This window comes from Pimephales promelas, chromosome 24 (assembly GCF_988280905.1).
Source record: "Pimephales promelas chromosome 24, fPimPro1.hap1.1, whole genome shotgun sequence".
In the NCBI taxonomy this organism is placed as follows: Eukaryota; Metazoa; Chordata; class Actinopteri; order Cypriniformes; family Leuciscidae; genus Pimephales; species Pimephales promelas.
In genome coordinates this window covers 25,970,467-25,990,107 of record NC_142792.1, presented here as the reverse complement: position 1 = coordinate 25,990,107, position 19,641 = coordinate 25,970,467, and the positions used below count along the sequence as shown (strand labels likewise).

Genomic DNA, 19,641 nt, shown 5'->3' with positions numbered 1-19,641 from the left:
AATTGCCAACCTCATGACTTAGACAGAATCTCAAATATTAGATGTGTTACAAACACTTTCATAAGCAGTTATTTTCAGAACACAATTATGTATTTAAATGTCTTTATTACTCTAAATACTTCTGGTAAGTTTTATTAGGACCAGAGCACTGATGGTGAGAGGATCCTATTGTTTTTGCTTCGTGTATTATTATTTATATGTGTTTTTCCTTTCTTTTTTAATGTAATTTTCATGCACATTTTAGCATGTGAACAGGACTTTTATTATGGTTCGGCGAAGTGACGTCATATGGCTGCGCCGCGCTCCTGCAACTGTTGTGATTTGGCTGAAGAAAGGTTAGTGTTTTAAACCGTTTATTTAGATGCAAACCATTCAGTGTATTTTGTAGTTTTTGCATGCGATCAAAAGGCAAATATTTATTACTGAATGTAACATTGTAATGCTTTACACTTGAGTACAATTATTTAATAATTTATTAAAATAATTTCTTATTTTGCTCCTAATATCGTGAATTAAATGGTAAACACGAATTTGTTCAGTTGTAAATAATGATGAGAGAAACGGATGTATTTAGTATTTGATTGAAATAACTGATGACACACACTGACGTCATCTGCTGGATATAACAGTGTAAATCCAATAAAAACAAAACATGACAAATGACAACTTTGACAAACCACTTGTGTGTTTAATCTAATCGAGTGATTTAAGTCCATTAACTCTCATTCTGACTGACGCTCTCACCAGTTAACTGAACTACTGATCTGATTGAGACACACATATTTAGTGTGGGCTTATTTTTCTTTCTATTAAATATCTTAAACAGGACAAACACATAGGAAGCGACTGAGATTCACGTGACACACTGTTATAAAGATGGCATTTATTAAAGAGGAGACTGAAGACGTGAAGATTGAAGAAACATTCAGTGTGAAACAAGAAGATACTGAGACACAAATGGGTTGGTTTATTTGATCTTTATTAAAATGTGCAGCTCTATAGAAATTAAAGATATTTTTGAAGAATATCATATGAGTGTCTTAAATAAAGTGGGTTTATTTCACATGTAGCGGTCGGACATGAGATCACATGACCAGACCAACACTAATGCAAGTAAAAAATGTTTAATTCAATTGCTATATATTTTTGGATATAATCTACATGGGTGCATGTAAATAGAAATTTTAACATTAACAGCTAGGCTAATTCTAAAATTGTTTTTACTCCATCTCGTTTTTGAAATGTAATAATTTACACAGTGGCTGTCATAAAGTGTTTTCATGAGAGTTTTGTTGAAAAACCAAAGAAAATCGAATAGTGCTATTGTGAATTCGCAAGGGTGTTAATCAAATAATTAACATATGCCCAGTGAGTTTAATTTTGTAAGATACATCATTGATAATCCTATACCAACACAGAAGAATATATCAATATGTTACTAAATATGCTGTTAAACTGTTATGATTTCAAATAAAAAGTTGAATCCCTTGTGCTGAGTCCACATGTTCTTGGACGCATTTTTTAATTTAATTTAAACAATACAAACATTTGAATTAAATGTTGTTTGGCCAATATTAAACAAAGATTTGATCTGCTGTAAAACACAAGAGCATTGGCGCCCTCTGCAGGCATTTGTTTTAATACATAATGTCCATAAGATGATTGTTCACATTGTGTATAATAAAGCAATAAGTCCCGCGAAGTCCTGATTTACAGTGAATTTAAAACAGCTAAGGGGCGTTGTTGGCTACAACACGAATCAAAGTACCTGAAAGCCTTCTAAATTCACTGTAAAACACGGCTTCAAAGGGGCTTATTGCTTTTATTAAACAGTTACTCTATAAAAACTTTCATTTTAATATTTTTTTTATTCAAACAATAAACACCAGCAACACTTAGGTCAAAAAAGACAGAAGCCTTAAAATTTAACTTTTCCCCCCCAGGAAAACCAATCAATTGTATTTTCGTTCAATAATATTTTTATTATTATTATTATTTAGAATTTTTTAAGATTTTTATGATATTATTATTTTCACATCAAAATAGGGTGCAGATATTTCTGGTTTTCACATCCTCCGGCCTGCACAATTGGCACCTTTTCCTCTTTTGGGGAGGTTGTGTGCACACACCAGCTTCCTCATCTGTGCCTGGACCTTTTTCAGGAAACTCACAGAGGCTGGTGTGCGAGGAATGCTCTGTCGCCTTTGCATAAAGGGGGTTATATACCTCTGCTTTCCCCAGCTCCTCAAGAAAAAAATCCCCGGACGGAACACGAGAAAAAAAGGGTAAAATAGGAACGTTAGGTTCTAGGAACTGCAAAAGTCCCTCCGGTCGGAAAGCGGCTTATATGTCTGTCTGTAAGTGAGAGGATAAGAATATCATTTGGATTTTAATTTATTCATGATTTATTGCTTTTATTTCAACAAATGTGTTTGTTTCATTTATTGATTTTATTTAGCATATTCTAAAAATTTGCTGTTGCATTCTTACCAGTTCATTTATTTTATTTCTCTCTCTGTGTGTGCGTGTGCATTTCAGCGATTGTTTTTTTTTTTCATTGATTTATTTTATTTTGCATTTTCTAAAAAATTGCTGTTGCAGTCTTGTCAGTTTAATTTTGCACTCTTGATGTTTTAGAGAGTCACCCCTTCATTGCTGTACACTTTTTCTGCACAGTGGCTGATCTGTAGTTTGTACCACCAAAAGTTTCTCTGAGTTTTCCTATTTTCTTGTATTTACCATTCATTTCCTATGGTCAGTCATTTTTGACCGGAAGGAAGCTAAGTGTGACTATTTTTTTCATATCCGAATCATTTCCTTGATATTTTTCCGAAATGAGCCGGGAGGGGAGGGACTTAGGCTCTCTATGCAGATGGACACACACAAATTTAGGTTGCTGGGCGCAAAGACTAACACAAACACCGACACACAGCTTCTTCAAGGTTTGATTTGGCCAAGCTCGAACTATAAACAGGAAAAATTTCTCAAAACATCAATAAAATTCGTTCTTTCTTTCAAGAAAAGCTACACTTTAATCTAACACAGTGAAGTCTTTAACTAAGAAATGATCACTTAAACTACTGGTTCCAATGACCGCTGTGACCTATAGTCGTCAGGGTGAGCTAGAATGTTTCTAAATGTTGAGGACCTTTCTCAAACAAAAAATCTCTCCATATTTCATTATTCGAAGCCAGGCTAAATGAGCAAGCGCTGTTACTGCATTCAGATATCAAATACAGAAATTAGAGAATACATGAAAAAACATTTCAGTTAGCACTCAGGTAAAATCAATTAAGTAAAATCTCACAAGCCTAGAGAAGTCGTTCAACTCATTTGATATTTAGAAGCAAAAATATTAATTAATGGCCTGATTATAATCACTCATTAGATATACATTGAAGCAGTATCGAATTCCAGGATCCACCCCTTCAGTGCTAATTGAGACACACCAATAGCCAAGACATTTAGCATCTTCAATATCTCGAACAGTGTGGCCATTGCAAGGGTTTAAATTAATGTCATAAAACTAAAATAGGAAGAGATTTGGATCTTCTAAGTGCTTTGTCTGATAAAGATCACATCTTCTGTGATTCAGGGTCATAACGCCACAAGCTGGCTGAAGAAAGTTTAGCACATAACACTATTAAACCAACGTGATCTCATGAGAATACGTATGTATGTGTACGTAAAGTGTCGTTCTATCATACGTATATATAATTACGTTTTATATGCGCAGAAACGTATAATACTGACGTATTTACAGTACTAAAACGTAAAATATTTACGTATTGACAGCACAAAAACGTAATTTATTTACGTATGAACAAATCCACCAACGTATTGTACGTATCACAATTTATGCATATTAATATCGTAGCATTATGTTTTGACTCTATTGCATCCCACTGTCTTATTAATGAAGTTTTCAGTCGCATTATTGATATAATACTCATAAATATTAACATTTTGCTCGTTTCGCCTGCATGGTGTTAAACAATACACTATAAAACCTTAAAAAATTCATTCTTTAACGTTACTCGTTCAACCATTTTGTAATAGTTTATTTACCTTGAGACACATAAAGCGTTTTCTCCTATAAAACACAACAAAAATTCACAAAAGACATCAATTTTAATAGTTTGATGTAATCCAAATCTTTAGAATCCATAGTTGTTTGCAAGAAACAACTCCTAATTCAGCGATTTCAGCCTCTTATCCAGATCTCCATTCTCAGCAGCGACCGTAACGTTACAAGTCAAAGTCAAACCCCGCGCTGGTGATGAATTCAAATTCAAATATTGCGCCCATACGTCATCTTTTACGGCAGCGATATCAAACGTTCATTGGCTCTTCCCTGCTTCGTCACAGTTTGCGACATGAAGGACTGTAGACGGTTGGTTAGTTTAGTTCATTTGAATTTTGAAATGGAGAAGCGCGAACCAAGCCGGATTAACATTTTCATTAGTAATTTAATTTCTGCTCTGTACTTCATACAAAACTATTACAATACTGCCAGAGAGAAGACTGCGACTGCAACGCTTCATCATGTGAACGGCTTTTGGTATCGGTTTTGACATTTTCGCAATAAATAAATTATTGTGATTATACTTGTCTGTTAGTTATGTTTTTCTTCATAATTGTAGTTTTTTACGTAGTTTTAAGGAATTGTTATGGTAGGTTTAGGGGTAGGAGTAGGTGGCTCAAATATATTTTAATGCTATATTGTTAATAAAACTGCCCTTTCCCAACACCTGTCTGTTACGTTTTATCCTTTTTTATATTAAGTATAAAATGGGTATGTTTAGGTTTGGGATTAGGGTTACGGGATCTTACATTTATCTATAAAATAGTAAAAAGGGAAATTATCCAGATATCTTTATGATATAGAATATACGTAAATAGTTTACGTTTTGTAGCTGTAAAAACGTAATAATGTTACGTTTAAATGTTGCAGATACGTCTATATTATACGTTTCAGCATCTATCCAAACGTACTAAAAAGTACGTTTTCTATCTTTGCAAAAACGTAAAATAGCTACGTATTAACAATGAGACCAGGCTGATTAAACAGTCCTCCTATATTTATCCATGCTTACAGCTACATGTATTGTTGGGTTTTATGCTTTAAATGGCTAAATGTTTTGATGTCTGTTGCTTGGTTAACATATATTTGTCTCTATTTGCCTTAGACCTGATAGCACTGAAAGAGGAGGGTCGAGATCTGAATGAGAAATACCATGATTTCCTAACTGAAGAAACATGCTCAGAGACTGAAAAGACTTCCTCCGAAAAAAGTGCTCAAGACACAGGAACTACAAGTCAGTTCATCTGCGTACAGTGTGGAAAGTCTTTCAAAAAAAAAGGAAACCTTAAAGTCCACATGAGAATTCACACTGGAGAGAAGCCTTTCACCTGCCAACAGTGTGGAAAGAGTTTTTATCAACATGGAAACTTTAAAGTCCACATGAGGATTCACACTGGAGAGAAGCCGTTCACATGTAATCAGTGTGGAAAGAGTTTCACACATAAAGGAACGCTTTATGCTCACATGATCATTCACACTGGAGAGAGTGCGTACATCTGCAAACTGTGTGGAAAAGCCTTGAATCTAAAAGGAAATCTTAAGGCTCACATGAGAGTTCACACTGGAGAGAAGCCTTTCTCGTGTGGTCAGTGCGGAAAATGTTTCGCACGGAAAGAAACCCTTACTAAGCACATGAAGCTTCACTTAAGAGCGAACTGTTTTGCATGTCATCAGTGTGGGACGAGGTTTAAAGACCAGAAACATCTTAAACGCCATGTAAAAACTCATATTGGACAAAAGCCTTTTATTTGCCATCACTGTGGAATAACTTGCACAAACACAGGAAACCTCAATAATCACATGAGAGTTCACACCGGAGAGAAACCATACGCCTGTCCTCAGTGTGGGAAGAGCTTCCCACGAAAAGAAAGTCTGAAGAGTCACATGAGACTTCACACTGGAGAGAAACCTTACACCTGTCCTCAGTGTGGAAAGAGCTTCACACATAAAGGAACCCGTTATACCCACATGAGAACACACACTGAAAAGAGGACTTTTATTTGATACGTGAAATGCACTAAAGATATCTAAAAAAGTAATTTTGCAAACTCATTCTAGAAAGAAATTGCAGTGTTATATGTCTTTTACTCTTAATTTCCGAGCATTTGATGTTTTGTATTGATCATCTTTGAATTGATTATGTAATTGTCATGATTTTTTTTACCCTAATTACAAATTGTTAGGTTTGAATTTATTCTGACTTACTCTGAAATTGATGATTTTACTCTTGGCACTGGATCAAGTGTACTTTTTATTATATTTTATTTCATTTATTTTACCAGGAAGTTCCATTGAGATAAAATATCTCTTATACCAGGGAGTCCTGGTCAAGATAGGCAGCACAAACAAATAGTACAAATACATAACACAACAAATGAAGGTACCCATATCTTATCCGTTAAAACATTTACACCGTTCTATAAATCAGACTTTAACTGTGCGTTCACACCAGACGCGAATAGTGTGTCAAATTCGCGCCTACCACGTCTAGTTATACGCTTGAACACTTTGATTCCATTCGCGCGTCAACAGCAAAATAAAACCTTTAAAAACAAAAGTTTGAAACTAAATTTACGCGCGTCAGATTCGAAACATGTTGGCGGCCATCTTTTTTATGTTGATCGAGCATTCATCGAGGGAGTCATCGCTCTGTATTTGCTCTGGAGAGCAGAACAGCGGCGTGGGCATCATCATCGCCATATTTGTGTCAGATTCAGATTTTTCAACTCGGGTGGCAGGCGGGAATTCGCGTCAAACGCGTGAATGCACAAAAAGCACTAACTAAATCATTAGCGCTTAACGGGCCAGACGCTCAATTCGCGGACCGAGCTCTATGCCTCATTCGCGCGGCAGGAATATTGAACGCGCGTAACGCCTCTTTGCATTGACTTACCAATGAAATCACTCGCGCCAGGGCTTTGTGCCGGGCTAATTGCCTCTGGCCTCTAGCACAGAAACCATACAGCATTACCACCGTCAAGCCACTAAAACCCTCCTGTAACACGCCTCTTTGGAACAACGTCGCACAAACCCATCATTTCACCAACAAATGCAAGTTTTATCCGACATCTAATTAAAAATAAATCACTGTAAACTAGCAAGATCGCAAAACATGACAAAAGCGACTGTTGGCATTTTTGTTTTCACGTAAATCTTTTTTGAAATTTTTTAAAGATTTACTTAAAGATTTAAAGATAAAAGGACCCGAGTAGCTTTAGCACTCTCTCTTTCTCAATACAGTTATATTTCTGAAAAACTGGAGTTGGTTTACTTTACGACAAGGCACGGATTAGCGCACGGGCCTAGTGGGCACTTGCCCAGAGCACTGGGCCAACAGGGGGACTACAATTATCTTAGTTTTTAGAGATAAAACTCTTACCATTCGATTATCATGAAAACAAGTCTCAGAGAACAGTTGAGCAGGTACCGATGTTTAGACCATAGGTTCATTTTGCGCCGGAGTTCTCCTTTAAATGGGTTCCGGAGGCAGTTTATAACTTTCGGGAAGCTGAGTTTCGGGAGATTATTCCATGTTCGCATGCCATTGGATGTGCACTTGCCGCAGCACAGCCTATGAGTGAGCCAGACCCTCAATGTGCTGTGCAGCTGCAAATGCGTTTTACATCCTTTTCAGTAAATCGAGGAAAAGGAAGCTTGTATGTAAAACGCATTTGCAGCTGCACAGCTAGTACATTGAGGATCTGGCTCACTCATAGGCTGTGCTGCAGGAACTGCACATCCAATGGCACGGGGGCCTCTGACGTGCGACCAATGAGTTAGCCCTATGTCATTACACGTCAGAACCCGACAAGGGGGCGTGGCCTTACTCAAATACTTCCCCCCCTCAATGTCAGAACCCCACAAGGGGGCGTGGCCTTACTCAAATACCCCCCCCCCCCAGCAGATACAAATACGTCTGATACGTCACACCCCTACTCCCAATCTAAACATGTCAGTTTATATAATTGCAAAAAAATAGTTTTTCAAGCATTTCAAAGCAGGAATATTTTGCAAAACTAGAGTATGTAAAAGTCGATCATTCTTTAAAGTTAACGCTGTATGTTTGGACAGAAAATGAGACAGAGTTCTTCATTAAACTCATAAAAGACTTAAGTATTAGAGGAATACTGGATTCTAAACAACAAAGAAAGGCCACAATTTATTAAGACCTTGAAGCGGATACAAGGGAAAAACACCTCATGTGTGCTTTCAAGTACGTCTCCTTCCATTTAAAATAATGGCTAGTGTGGTGACTGATATACAATGCCATGATGTTTGGAATGACTCGAGAGTAAAAAATTAAAGTTTAGCAGCATAATATCAGTTAATGGAAATGCCGCATTTAGAATTTGCGACCTTTAGAACATATTGCAAAAGTTTGTAATGCAAATGCGGCTACATTTACATTTATTCATTTAGCTGACGCTTTTATCCAAAGCGACTTACAATTGCTATATATGTCAGAGGTCGCACACCTCTGGAGCAACTAGAGGTTAAGTGTCTTGCTCAGGGACACATTGGTGTCTCACAGTGGATTCGAACTTGGGTCTCTCACACCAAAGGCATGTGTCTCATCCACTGTGCCATCACCACCCCAGTGGCTACAGTCACTCCTTGTGTTTGCTGTATAAGAGGTGAGCCAGCGGAAAGCACGATATTGTATGCAAACTTATAAAATCACTACACAATCATGTGTGTGAAGTGAATTACCAAATTAGCGAATTAGCAAATCAAATATCCGTGTTACTGTTGCCTCTCTGTGTGTCTCAGAAATCAGAGCTGATCAGGAGTTAATCAATTTAAATACTACATTATACTCATGTTCTACTGTTTTGATATGTGTATTTAAATTATTTAAACCTTGTACGATATGATACATAAATGAATGGAATAAGCACAGCCAGTGTTGCCATGACATTGTTGGTAGATTTAGCGACTTTTCAGACCCCTTTAATGGCTTTTTTTTAACAACAAAACAAAAAATGACTACTTTCCAAATGTCGCCACTGCCAGAGCAGTGCAATATGCATTGTAATTGTAGTGATTCAAAAACTAATTGTACTGTAATAAATGAATATCCGTAAATATTTATATTCATAGGAAAATGTTAAGGAGTTAAAGGACATGCTAAATACACCAACCATGTTAATAAAAGTTTTAGAATAGTAATAATAATGTCCAAATGTTGCTTAAAGAAATAATTCGCTTGTGAATATGCTTTATCTAAAACCTATATTTTAAGTCTACATTGCCAACAGTTTAGTAGATGGCACAGAGTTTGTTTATTTCTGTTAGAACCAAGACGATCAACCCCTACGATGATTAATTCATCTTCGTAGAAGTGCAGACGTCATACATCTGGATAATGCCGTTCCGCATCGTTGTGTTCCCTCAGCACATGCACATCTCTTGGCTCTAGGCTGAGTGTTTTTTATGTCTGTATAGAGTCTCATACATCCTCATGACTGCAGGATATTTTTGAGCATATCAACGAAGGGAACATTCGTTAGTCCCAGACTAAATGTTTCTCTAGTTGAAACTTAACTTAAGCCACTAATCACACCTTTATATTAATTTAATAACTTAAAATATATACTTGAGGCCATGCATAAAGCTGCAATTTCTATAGTATTTATTTGAAATATTGTAATTAATAAAGTACTACATAACTACTTGGCCTCTTAACTTTTTGGGCTTCATATTGTCAGAAGCTAATATATTGAGGCATTGTATTGAGCATTGTGGTCTCTCTTCATTACCCAGCGTTGTACTGGTGAATCTGAGGGCGGGATATGCCTCATCATATTTTCCTTTCACGCCACAACACTGAATACGGACAAAAGGAAATGTTGCAAACCCATTTCTCCTTTGTGTCAACATCACTGGAGTAGGCTACATCCAAAAGTTTTCTATCAGGGATTTATCGTGTCACGCCGCGTCCAGTAGATAAAGTAGCATTATTCATTATAATGTGTTAGATTTGCTTTTGTCACGTCACCCCAATAGCGTCTGGTGTAGAGAGACGTTCATTCGGTATTTGTAAGAGCTAAGGCTTGTTCACAATCATTGTTAGGAAAGGCCAGGTGGAGCAAATTTTAAAGCTTTATTAAATGTTCTATCTCTACTAATCTTGCCCCAGAAATCAGCAGACTGAGGCATATCATCAGAAAAAAAAGATTAAAGGACATACAAGTAAGTTTCTAATGGAAAATTACAACAAAACAAGATATTGAATTTGTATAATTGGCATGAATTCTTTATGACCAATAGAGGTCATTGTGTCCATTCATGTTTTAATGAACCTTGTCTTCCTTTTTTAATGTCATGTGATTCATTAGCTTCAGCATAAATAGCCCACTGTTGGTTCTAGTCTAGTGTCTGGTTATTTACCTGTATGATCGCGTTTTCTGGTGAGTTATTGTTTTTCTCTTGTATCTCAACATCATTCATTCATTTAATTTTTTAACTCTAAGGTTTTCAGTAACGTGTGTTGCAGCAATCTGGTAGTCAATGCTATTACATCTGATCCTGTGAAATTTTAGTGTATTTCATTTTATTGACATCTAAGTATTTGCAAGGCTTAATGCTAAGGATTACATTTTACTGGCCCATTTGAGCCAGTGTTTCACATTTTTACATGCACTGCCAAAATTTTCACTGGCTCCAACACAAAAAAATGTAATAAATAAATCTACATAGTTACTGGCATTGTGTTTGACCCATACAACCTTAATAAATAAGGTTATAGCCCTAGTTTCCAAGGGGATGTAAGAGAAACTGTGATTTATAATCCTGTCTTTTTTATTTACGTTAATTATTTAAGATTTTGAACTGTGAAAAAACTGTGAAAAAGAAAGAGTCCGGACAACTTTCAAAATTACAGTCATTAGCTGCGCTCAAAAGGAAGTTGGCCTTTTTAATGTAGATTGTTGTTTTTTATTGCAGGGTCTGAATTTGTATCATAATGAATGTACTGTACTGAGTTACCTCATAGCTATTGGCCCGATACTCCATGAATAATGGTCTAAATTAGATCTGTGAATATAATGCAATCACTTGGATTAAATCATTCGATTCAAATGGAATAGTTTTTCAAAATCATATAAATGTGGAAATATGGGGAAAAAAATTCATATGGTTATTTCAAAGGATGATTGATACTAGATACATGCTCGAATTGTGACTTGCCTAAACTGTTGTGCATTAACCCACTGGGGTCGGCAAATGCGCCGGCACATTTCGGGTGATTTTTTTTCACATAGCAGCAAAATAGACTTAAAATACAAATTTTTGGTCATACAAAAATGAAAAAATAAAAAATGTCTCTTTTTTATGTGTCCGCTTACAATCGAAATAAAAGATGTGCTTTTCTAAAATAAAGAAAATAAACAGGGTGTGCTTTCTGCCTCTCTGTCTCCGGGAACTTTTTTTCTGGAGCACCTCTCTAAACTTAAACAAAACTTAGCGAATACTATTCACACAGTCATGAGCAATATATCTTTATAGACCTTTAAGTGTGTATTTTAAATGATCTAATTCAAAACTAAATTTTTCTCCATTTATGTAATCTATATAAAAAAGAGAGATGTCAGTCATTGTTATCTGTTAATGTGACCCACAAAGAGCGTGCATTCTTCAAACGCAAATTATCTGAGGCAATGTATGCAAACTTGTGAACACCCACACAAGCTTGATAAAACACACAAGATTTAATCAGATTAATTGACTAGGTCATCTTATGTATGATAAAATGTAGGCTATATTTTAAGAAAAGAAATATTACATTTGAAGTATTGTTCAAATTGTAATTGTTGTTGGGTTAGGAAAGTGTTGAACACTTTTTAATAAAATAGCAAAAAAAAATATTTACAAGGTAGATGTAAAAATTTCTTAATAGGTCAAGCGATAAGCCTTCTCATTACATAAATTATTATTGTTTTGTTTTTTTATTAGTGACACATTTGGGGAGAGGATATATTCCAAAACTTTCCGAAAATACAGTATGAGAATGAACTGCAGTTGAAATGTTTACCTTGGATATTATACAATTTGCATGTATAAAAAACTTTCCAAATCTAACTTTCTAACTCTAACTAACCAATTCTGTAGAATGGTCGATATAGCCTATTTGAACATGATTTGTTTCCAGGTGTAAGGAACTTAGATATAGGAAATACAAATAACCAATAATAACGTATGCTTAATTCTGAATATTTGGGTCAGTTAATTGCAGTAACTTGACATGGCTAAATTAATATTGCAATCAATTATCGTCCAACAAACTCTTTTGATTACTAATTTATTATAATAGATATCTTCCATGTCCACATGACTTTGTTTGCAATCAGTTAATCAGAACAAAATACATAAAGTCCACAAGTTTTATTAACTAAATCATGAACATAAATAAACTAAACAAACATATATAAATACATGTGTAGGAAAAAGGAGTGAGAGATGGAATGATTTAACGATGGAGAAGATGAGAAGGACCAACAGCATTTCATTTTCACCTTTCATTGAATTGAATACTTGCATTTGTAGTGGGAACAATTCTTGAAGTTGTGGAAAATTGAAGTCGTTGAGGGTTCCGGCAGTGGCACGTGGAATTTGTTTGAAAGTTATCTTTCTCCATGAGCACATGGCTAGTTTGGTCGAGGCCACGCCGAGCACCCAGGAGATGTGAGGAAGTCAGAAGATTGGGTGATAGGAGTCATTGTTCGTTAGAGTCCTGGTTACAAACTCCTGAAATTGCCCTTGTTACTTTGTGAGAGAGTGTTTTCTCCCCTCCATGAGGCCGGATCTGGTTGGAATCCAGGCCGGCTGGGAGCCCTCTGGGCCCCCATGGAAGGGAAAGGGGGTTCCCCAGTATCACCAGAAACAAGAGTTTTCAGCTGGATGAAAAACTACCAAGAGGATGGTCACATGTGGACTGTCTTTAAAGGGATACTCTAAACAGTTGAGTTTTTACCGTTTTCGAATCCATTCAGCCGATTTTCTGATATTTAGAAGAATATCAGTAACCAGAGAATTTCTGGTCTCATTGACTTCCATCGTATATTTTTTTTCCCACTATGGAAGTCAATGAGACCAGAAACTGTCTGGTTACTGATATTCTTTTAAATATCAGAAGATCGGCTGAATGGATTCGAAAATGGTAAAACCCAAATATTTAACCCTGAGGGAGTTGTAAAATGAGCCAATTTCCAAAAAAGTGGAGTATCCCTCTAATAAAGCCTGAAAAAGATGTCTGAGAGGGAAAGTGGCTCTTATTTGAGTTATGGTCTTTATCCCCAGCATGCTTAGACTGTTCATTCAAGCTCAAACAGACTTAACAAATTCACACTGCATTCTAAGAGAAGGTGATGTACATCAAAGTGTGAGTCATTAAATTAGGATTAATTAGGTAGGAGGCATGATACAGGTGAGGTTATATTGACCGTTAGCTGGTTGTACAACCACACACATACCAATCAAAACATACCATAGTGTTATACATAATAGTACACGAGACAGTAAATCATCACAGTTTCTGGGAGGCATGTGTTTTTCGCATCCACAGCCAGCATTTTGAGAGGTTTTTTGACAATTCAGGGTCGGGGGAGCTCGTTCCGCACATCATTTCACATATGCGCATTGCTTTCAGTTTTGGTTTTCAATTCGATCAAGTGTTTATGTCCTCTTCTCTCGATTGGATTTATGAAAGGAATAAACCTCCCCTTTCAATCAGATTGAAATTTCGGATTGCATAGGGTGTGAATGATCAGCCAATTCGATAACTAATGTATTATTTTGGCACAATATATAACAGCCTATACAGCTGTTCTGTCTGCCCAGCGCTTCGTGTGTGTGTGTGCTGTCCATCCCTTAGACATACTGCCAGTCACTGTTCAGAATCGTTTCGTTCACGGAAATTGGTGGTCTTGTTTTTAATATGTGGCTCCAGAATTGCAAGCAAAGCATCAAACTGTTCCACTGACAATCTGAAGTAAATTTTTAATCGCTCGGGATAAATTCGCAACTCCTTGATAAAGAGGTGGTTCTCTCCTTCCTCTCGGCGCAATTTCAGGATTGGATGGACCCACGCAATATTTTCTCATTCTTCTCTGTTCAATAAGAGAGAGGGCAACGAAATCATCCTCACTGCTCGACGAATTCATTTGCTATTTTTGCTTTTTTTTTTTTTTTTTTTTGCAAAGGTTTAATAAATACGCATCGGACTCGGTGTGCAAGGTTTTTGTGCGTGACAAATTTTTAGGCTGACAAACACGAAAATACGCACACGAAAATTTTGTACTCAGTGTGCAATGGCCTTAATACCGCAAGACTCAGTAACACATGAGTCTTGTTTAATTTCTCTTTTACCTTTGTGTTATAGTCTTCAGTTTCCTCAGTTCAATGTCTGGTATTGTTTTAGTAAGTCTAGGCTGTTTTTGCCTTGGATTACTCCTTGGATAAAGATGCAGCACAGTCAATCAAAAGATATTTATGTAAAGAAAAAAAAAACACTGAGTGGAAGCAGACTCAGCAAGGGAAGCAAACATTACACTAACTGAGATAGTATCTAGCTACATAATGTGTTATACAAGATATGATAATGTGTTATACAAGTTATGATCATAATGATTTATGTCATAGAACAGATTTTTTAATGTACTGGTTCAATAAAATAAATCTTCTGTAGTGCAACTTTAACAGTAAAGAACACTCAGTGTGTGACCTTATAAGCAGACTGTGAATTAAGTGACACCAGGCCACATATTCAATGCTTCTAATTATACTTTTAATGCTTTCATTTTTAAGCTGTCATGGCTACTGTGAAGACGATCCTCGCTGTCCTTTATCTGCTTCAATACTGCTGTTTGGGCTCAGACATGAATTGTAAGCAGGGAGAAGAATGCACACCCATCCAGGAAACCACACAAGTGTTCTGCGAGTGTCACAAGATTTTCCGCGGTCCATCATGTAATGACTATGCAGATCTTGAAGATAAAATCAATTATATGGTCTATAAACCAGTCCCTGATCTGCCAACAATTTATTTCAGTATAAAGGAGCTAAAGGACTTCACTAAAGAAATAGTTGAGTCTGTTCGACATGACATCCAGTGGACACAAATCTTTGTGAAATACAGTAATGTGACTGAGAAGTTTCGAAACATCAGCACTCTGCACACACAACTTAAAAACTATACAATTACCCAACGCCAATATGTTTCTGAAGTTGGAGCTCAGTTCACAGGGGGAAACTCTTTTCAACTTTATCTCAGAAACTTTCACCACATGATGATGGGCACTGGATTTGGAGAAGGGATTCTGGATATTTTCCGTAAGTCACTGGTCCAGGACTTACAAAGTCAGACTAGTGAGCCAGTAGAGTGCACAAAATACTACAGTGATCAGATTGATTATTTTGTGCGCTACATGTTTGCTCTTGAAAAGGAAGCGGTTTTAGCTTGGTCGAAATATCTACTAGTCACTGGAAAATCAGAGAACAGTAATTCACTCGAGAAGTTTTTTCAGGACTATGTCTCACAGCAGTGGAGACTCTTCAATAAAAATGGATGTGGCCCTCTAAAGGCCGGGGATCTTCTCAACAGCCACTGTGAGAAGCTCTACCACAGCACAGCCCAGCAGCAGGTGAAACTGAAATGTGGTGGATCATACAAGCCCTTCCCTGAGATCGAGGTGTGCTCTGGAGGACAGTGGAGGGCCTCACCTGTGTGCTACAAGGAGCAGGTTAACGGACGAGTCGAGTGCAGATCTGAAGGTGGAGCCACTGTCTGCAAGGCCACATGTTCATCTGGCTGGGGCTCCGCCACACACCCTGAACCATCCGAGTACAAATGCTCACAGCCGCCTTGTCCATCCTTCATACCACACCAGTGTAACAACTGCACACAAAACAGCGTTTGTAAGGACAATGAGGTCTGCACTGGCACCATCGGCACATGTCGTGATGTGTGTCAATTTAAACCCAGCAGCTGCAGGAGTCAGGTCCTCCAGTGGGTTCAGACCAGAGATGTGCCCAGCAGTATGAAAACTCTTACTTTACATACACTCACATTAGATAGGCTGATTCTAAATTTTAATGTGTTTTGTCCATGCTTTTTAAATCAATTTACAGTATCACGATTCATTACATCTTTAAGCACTTGTAGATATTTATGGTTGAGCTTCTTCTTACAGTTCCATTCCATACCTGATCGCATGTACTGGAATTGCAATGAACTGATCAGTACCTAAATCTTAGGGGGGGGAAATTATCTTTTAACTCTCATACGCTAATCTAAGACAACAGATTTGTATCTTCAAGCTAGAAGCTCTTCTTAAATCAGTGGGCTTGATTAACCCATAAATCCTTGTGGTTTACAGATGCTGTTCTTTCTAAAACTCAACTTGCGGTGTGCAAAGCCATTGGACTTGACAGTGGGTGGCACAGTGGATTTGTGCAGGATCAGCGCTGCAATTATGAATATAACGGGGACGCGCATCAGGCCAATAGCTATGAGGTAACTCAGTACAGTACATTTATTTGTACATTTAAAACACTACAGATAACAAATACATGTGGGACAGTTAACAGACAATGTAGTCTAGGAGATGACGCCTCTCCTATTTCTTGAGAAATGACTGTAATAATCTGCAGGTTCTGGTTGATCCCTGTGGAGGAAGAGGTTGGAAATGGATGGAGGGGGAACAGGGGAACATGGTCTCGTATGACGAATCGAAGAGGTTTCCAGGAGTCAAATACTTTGTCTGTAGGTTAGTACCAATACAAATAAAATCATAATGCTCATCTTGCAAAAAATGTAAACCCTTTATGAAAAGTTTATTTTTACAAACTTTAACTGAAAAATAATTTAATTCACCTCGGAAATGATGTGTTTAATAGAGATTACAATAAATGTCACATTGGGCACATCTGTGCTAGTGGTCTAATGTGCTCTTTTTCACCCAATAGTTTGAAGAGTGATGGCCTTGTTGGGAAGCTTTTCAACACGCGATTTGGTTTTCAGTGCCATATTCTCAGGAATGGAGAGACAAGACATGGAAGTTTCTATGCTCTGGTTCCACAACCATGTCTCTTACCTTTCAGTACTTAAGTTTCTTTAGTTAATTTTTATCCTTTGGGTTGGTGGAGGTGCTGTATTCATCTTTCGGAAGAGACTAAATATAAACCCACAGATGAAAAGAAGTATCTCTCGCAAAACATTTATTCAAGTGCTACAAACACGTTGTTACATGTGTGTCATGTGTTTCCCCCGTTCTTTGTGGTTTGATTTATTCCGGTTTCCATTTTCCCACTCCTCGTTACTGTTTATTTCATTCACCTGTGTTTAGTTAATTGCCCCAGCTTTGCCTTGTTTCCCCAGACAGCAAACTGACATTGAATCAATGTGGAAACGACGTCTCTCATGACATTGAAACAACGTTGACTTTGCTCATCGAATTAACGTTGAACCAACGTCAGACGCGGCATTCTTCGAAGCTAAATGAAAATCGAAAATTGGTTTGCTTTCATAACGTTGAAACAACGTTGATTTCAAGTTGATTTTCCGTTAGTTTTGAAAGAATGACGCGTCTGACGTTGGTTCAACGTTAATTCGATGAGCAAAACAATGTCAGATTAACGTTGTTTCGATGTCATATTTCCACGTTGATTCAATGTCAGTTTGCTATCTGGGTCCCCAATCTCCCCTATGTGTATTTAAACCCTTTGTTCTCCCTCACTCCTGGTCCATTCTCGTTTCTTACGTGTGTTTGTATCCTCTGCCTGCATGTACCTGTTTTTTTTTGTTTTACACCGTTTGTTTTGCAGTGGGATTTTTTTTAAGGTTTAAAAAGAGTTCTAAAATCTATAAAACATTAAAATTTGATGAGTGAGTGGAGTTAATTTTCACCTGCTGGATAAGTTGTGTATTTGCAATAAAATCCAATATTCTCTGCACAGTTACTATGAACTCTGCTTTGCTGCCATCATGATATAAAATTTAATTGCAAATGTCAATGACAAATAAATGCTTCAATGAATGTTACTAGATTCGCATTGGATGTCTGTGTCAGTGTTACAGCCCAAAATAGTGGTTGTGGGTTAAATATTTTTGTTGTTGGCATTGTACATGTGATTTAATGGAGAGAATAAAATGCTCATGATGCAACTATTTACTTGATGATGGTCCATGGGTAATTTAAAATAATATTGTCATTAATAATTGAGTGTATGAGTTTTTAAATGAGCTGCATAGAGTTCTTTTTCACGCTTGCGTTGAACGATGCGAACACAAAATTGTCAAACGCCCATGTTGTTGAGTAAACTCAAAAGCACAGTCTTAAATGAGTTAAAAATGTTAAATACACGCAGAGCTCACTCGCTGCCTGAATCACTGAATTTTGACTGAATCACTTTTGTAGATTTAATAATGGCAAATTTATATTCAATTTAGATACAGAGCCCCTTAATTCAATTCAATTCAAATTTATATGTATTGCGCTTTTCACAATACATATTGTTTCAAAGTAGCTTTACAAAAAGTGTATTTCAGAAATGTACATGGAAAAATAAATTTAGTTAATCATGTAATAATTTATGGCATAACATATCGCCGGCGTTGAGTCGTCTCTTCATAGGCGTTTAGTCGTCTCATCGCAGGTGTTGGGGCATCTGAAGTCTCCATGAGAGGTCTTAGACTGTTCATGCTCAGAAGTCTCCTGGATACAAACTGGAGCTGACTAACACCATTTTTCAGAAAAGCAAATGGGAAATAATTAGCATAGCTGCTGTTCATAATGATTTCCATTACACAGGAGTAGATCTTAAAAACTTGAAGACAGGGACTCAGGCATCCCAGAGTCATCCCCCTCCATCCCCCACTCAACTCAGCCCAGCTTACTGACCACTACATCCCTCCTGCTGCTGAGACCTAACCACAATCTCACAATCTCTCTGCAACCCAACCATACATGCCAACCTGTTTGAATAAGCCTGTCAAGCCCCACCGGTGCGTTAAAAGGGATACTTCACTTTGAAATACATTTTTGATATGTTTTAGCTTACCTCAAGGGCATCAAAGATGTAGGTGTCTTTGTTTCCACAGTATTTTCAATTTTGCTATTTTTAGATCAAACCGTTGTTGTTTGTCAATCATATAATGGAAGTCTATGGGGATCTCCTAAAAGAGCATGCAAACAGAAGTCCAAATTAAACATGATTTAATGACTTGTAAATGTAAGTACACATTGATGGCCTAAGACACGAAACGGTTTGCGTGAGGAAACGAACAGTATTTATGTCGTTTTTACCTCTTGTAATCACGGCCACATCCAACTGATCTGAAGGCACGGGTGTGCCGGAAGTGATCTCTTGCGAGTGTACGTCACTCATTGTTTGCCCAGAGATTTCTGAAGTTTTACATTTCACTGTGAAGATCTAAACATATTTAGATATATTGTGATTTCCTGTAGCTTAATGCCTGTCCCTGAACACCAGTGTAGTTTTGTAGTCAATCCAAGAGTATTTTATGATCTATAGTGTCGAACGCAGCGCAAAGATCAAGC

General features: G+C 37.1%; 2 protein-coding genes across 3 annotated transcripts; both read left to right on the top strand.

The window, feature by feature from the left end:
* Nucleotides 1-272: 272 nt before the first annotated feature.
* Nucleotides 273-6,313, top strand: LOC120489830 (uncharacterized). Its single transcript, XM_039686983.2, has 3 exons — nucleotides 273-335; nucleotides 827-961; nucleotides 5,190-6,313. The coding sequence occupies exons 2-3, from the start codon at nucleotides 877-879 to the stop codon at nucleotides 6,086-6,088; spliced, it is 984 nt and encodes a 327-aa protein (XP_039542917.2). The 5' UTR covers nucleotides 273-335; nucleotides 827-876; the 3' UTR covers nucleotides 6,089-6,313.
* A 4,105-nt stretch (nucleotides 6,314-10,418) lies between these two features.
* LOC120489822 (uncharacterized) lies at nucleotides 10,419-18,257 on the top strand. 2 transcript variants are annotated; one of them, XM_039686967.2, is made up of 5 exons: nucleotides 10,419-10,494; nucleotides 14,888-16,117; nucleotides 16,459-16,595; nucleotides 16,733-16,848; nucleotides 17,048-18,257. In XM_039686967.2, the coding sequence occupies exons 1-5, from the start codon at nucleotides 10,479-10,481 to the stop codon at nucleotides 17,187-17,189; spliced, it is 1,641 nt and encodes a 546-aa protein (XP_039542901.2). In that variant the 5' UTR covers nucleotides 10,419-10,478; the 3' UTR covers nucleotides 17,190-18,257. The 2 variants fall into 2 exon arrangements, with proteins under 2 accessions (XP_039542901.2, XP_039542902.2); XM_039686968.2 differs by having other exon boundaries at nucleotides 16,733-16,844; nucleotides 17,048-17,137.
* The last annotated feature ends 1,384 nt before the right edge of the window (nucleotides 18,258-19,641 follow it).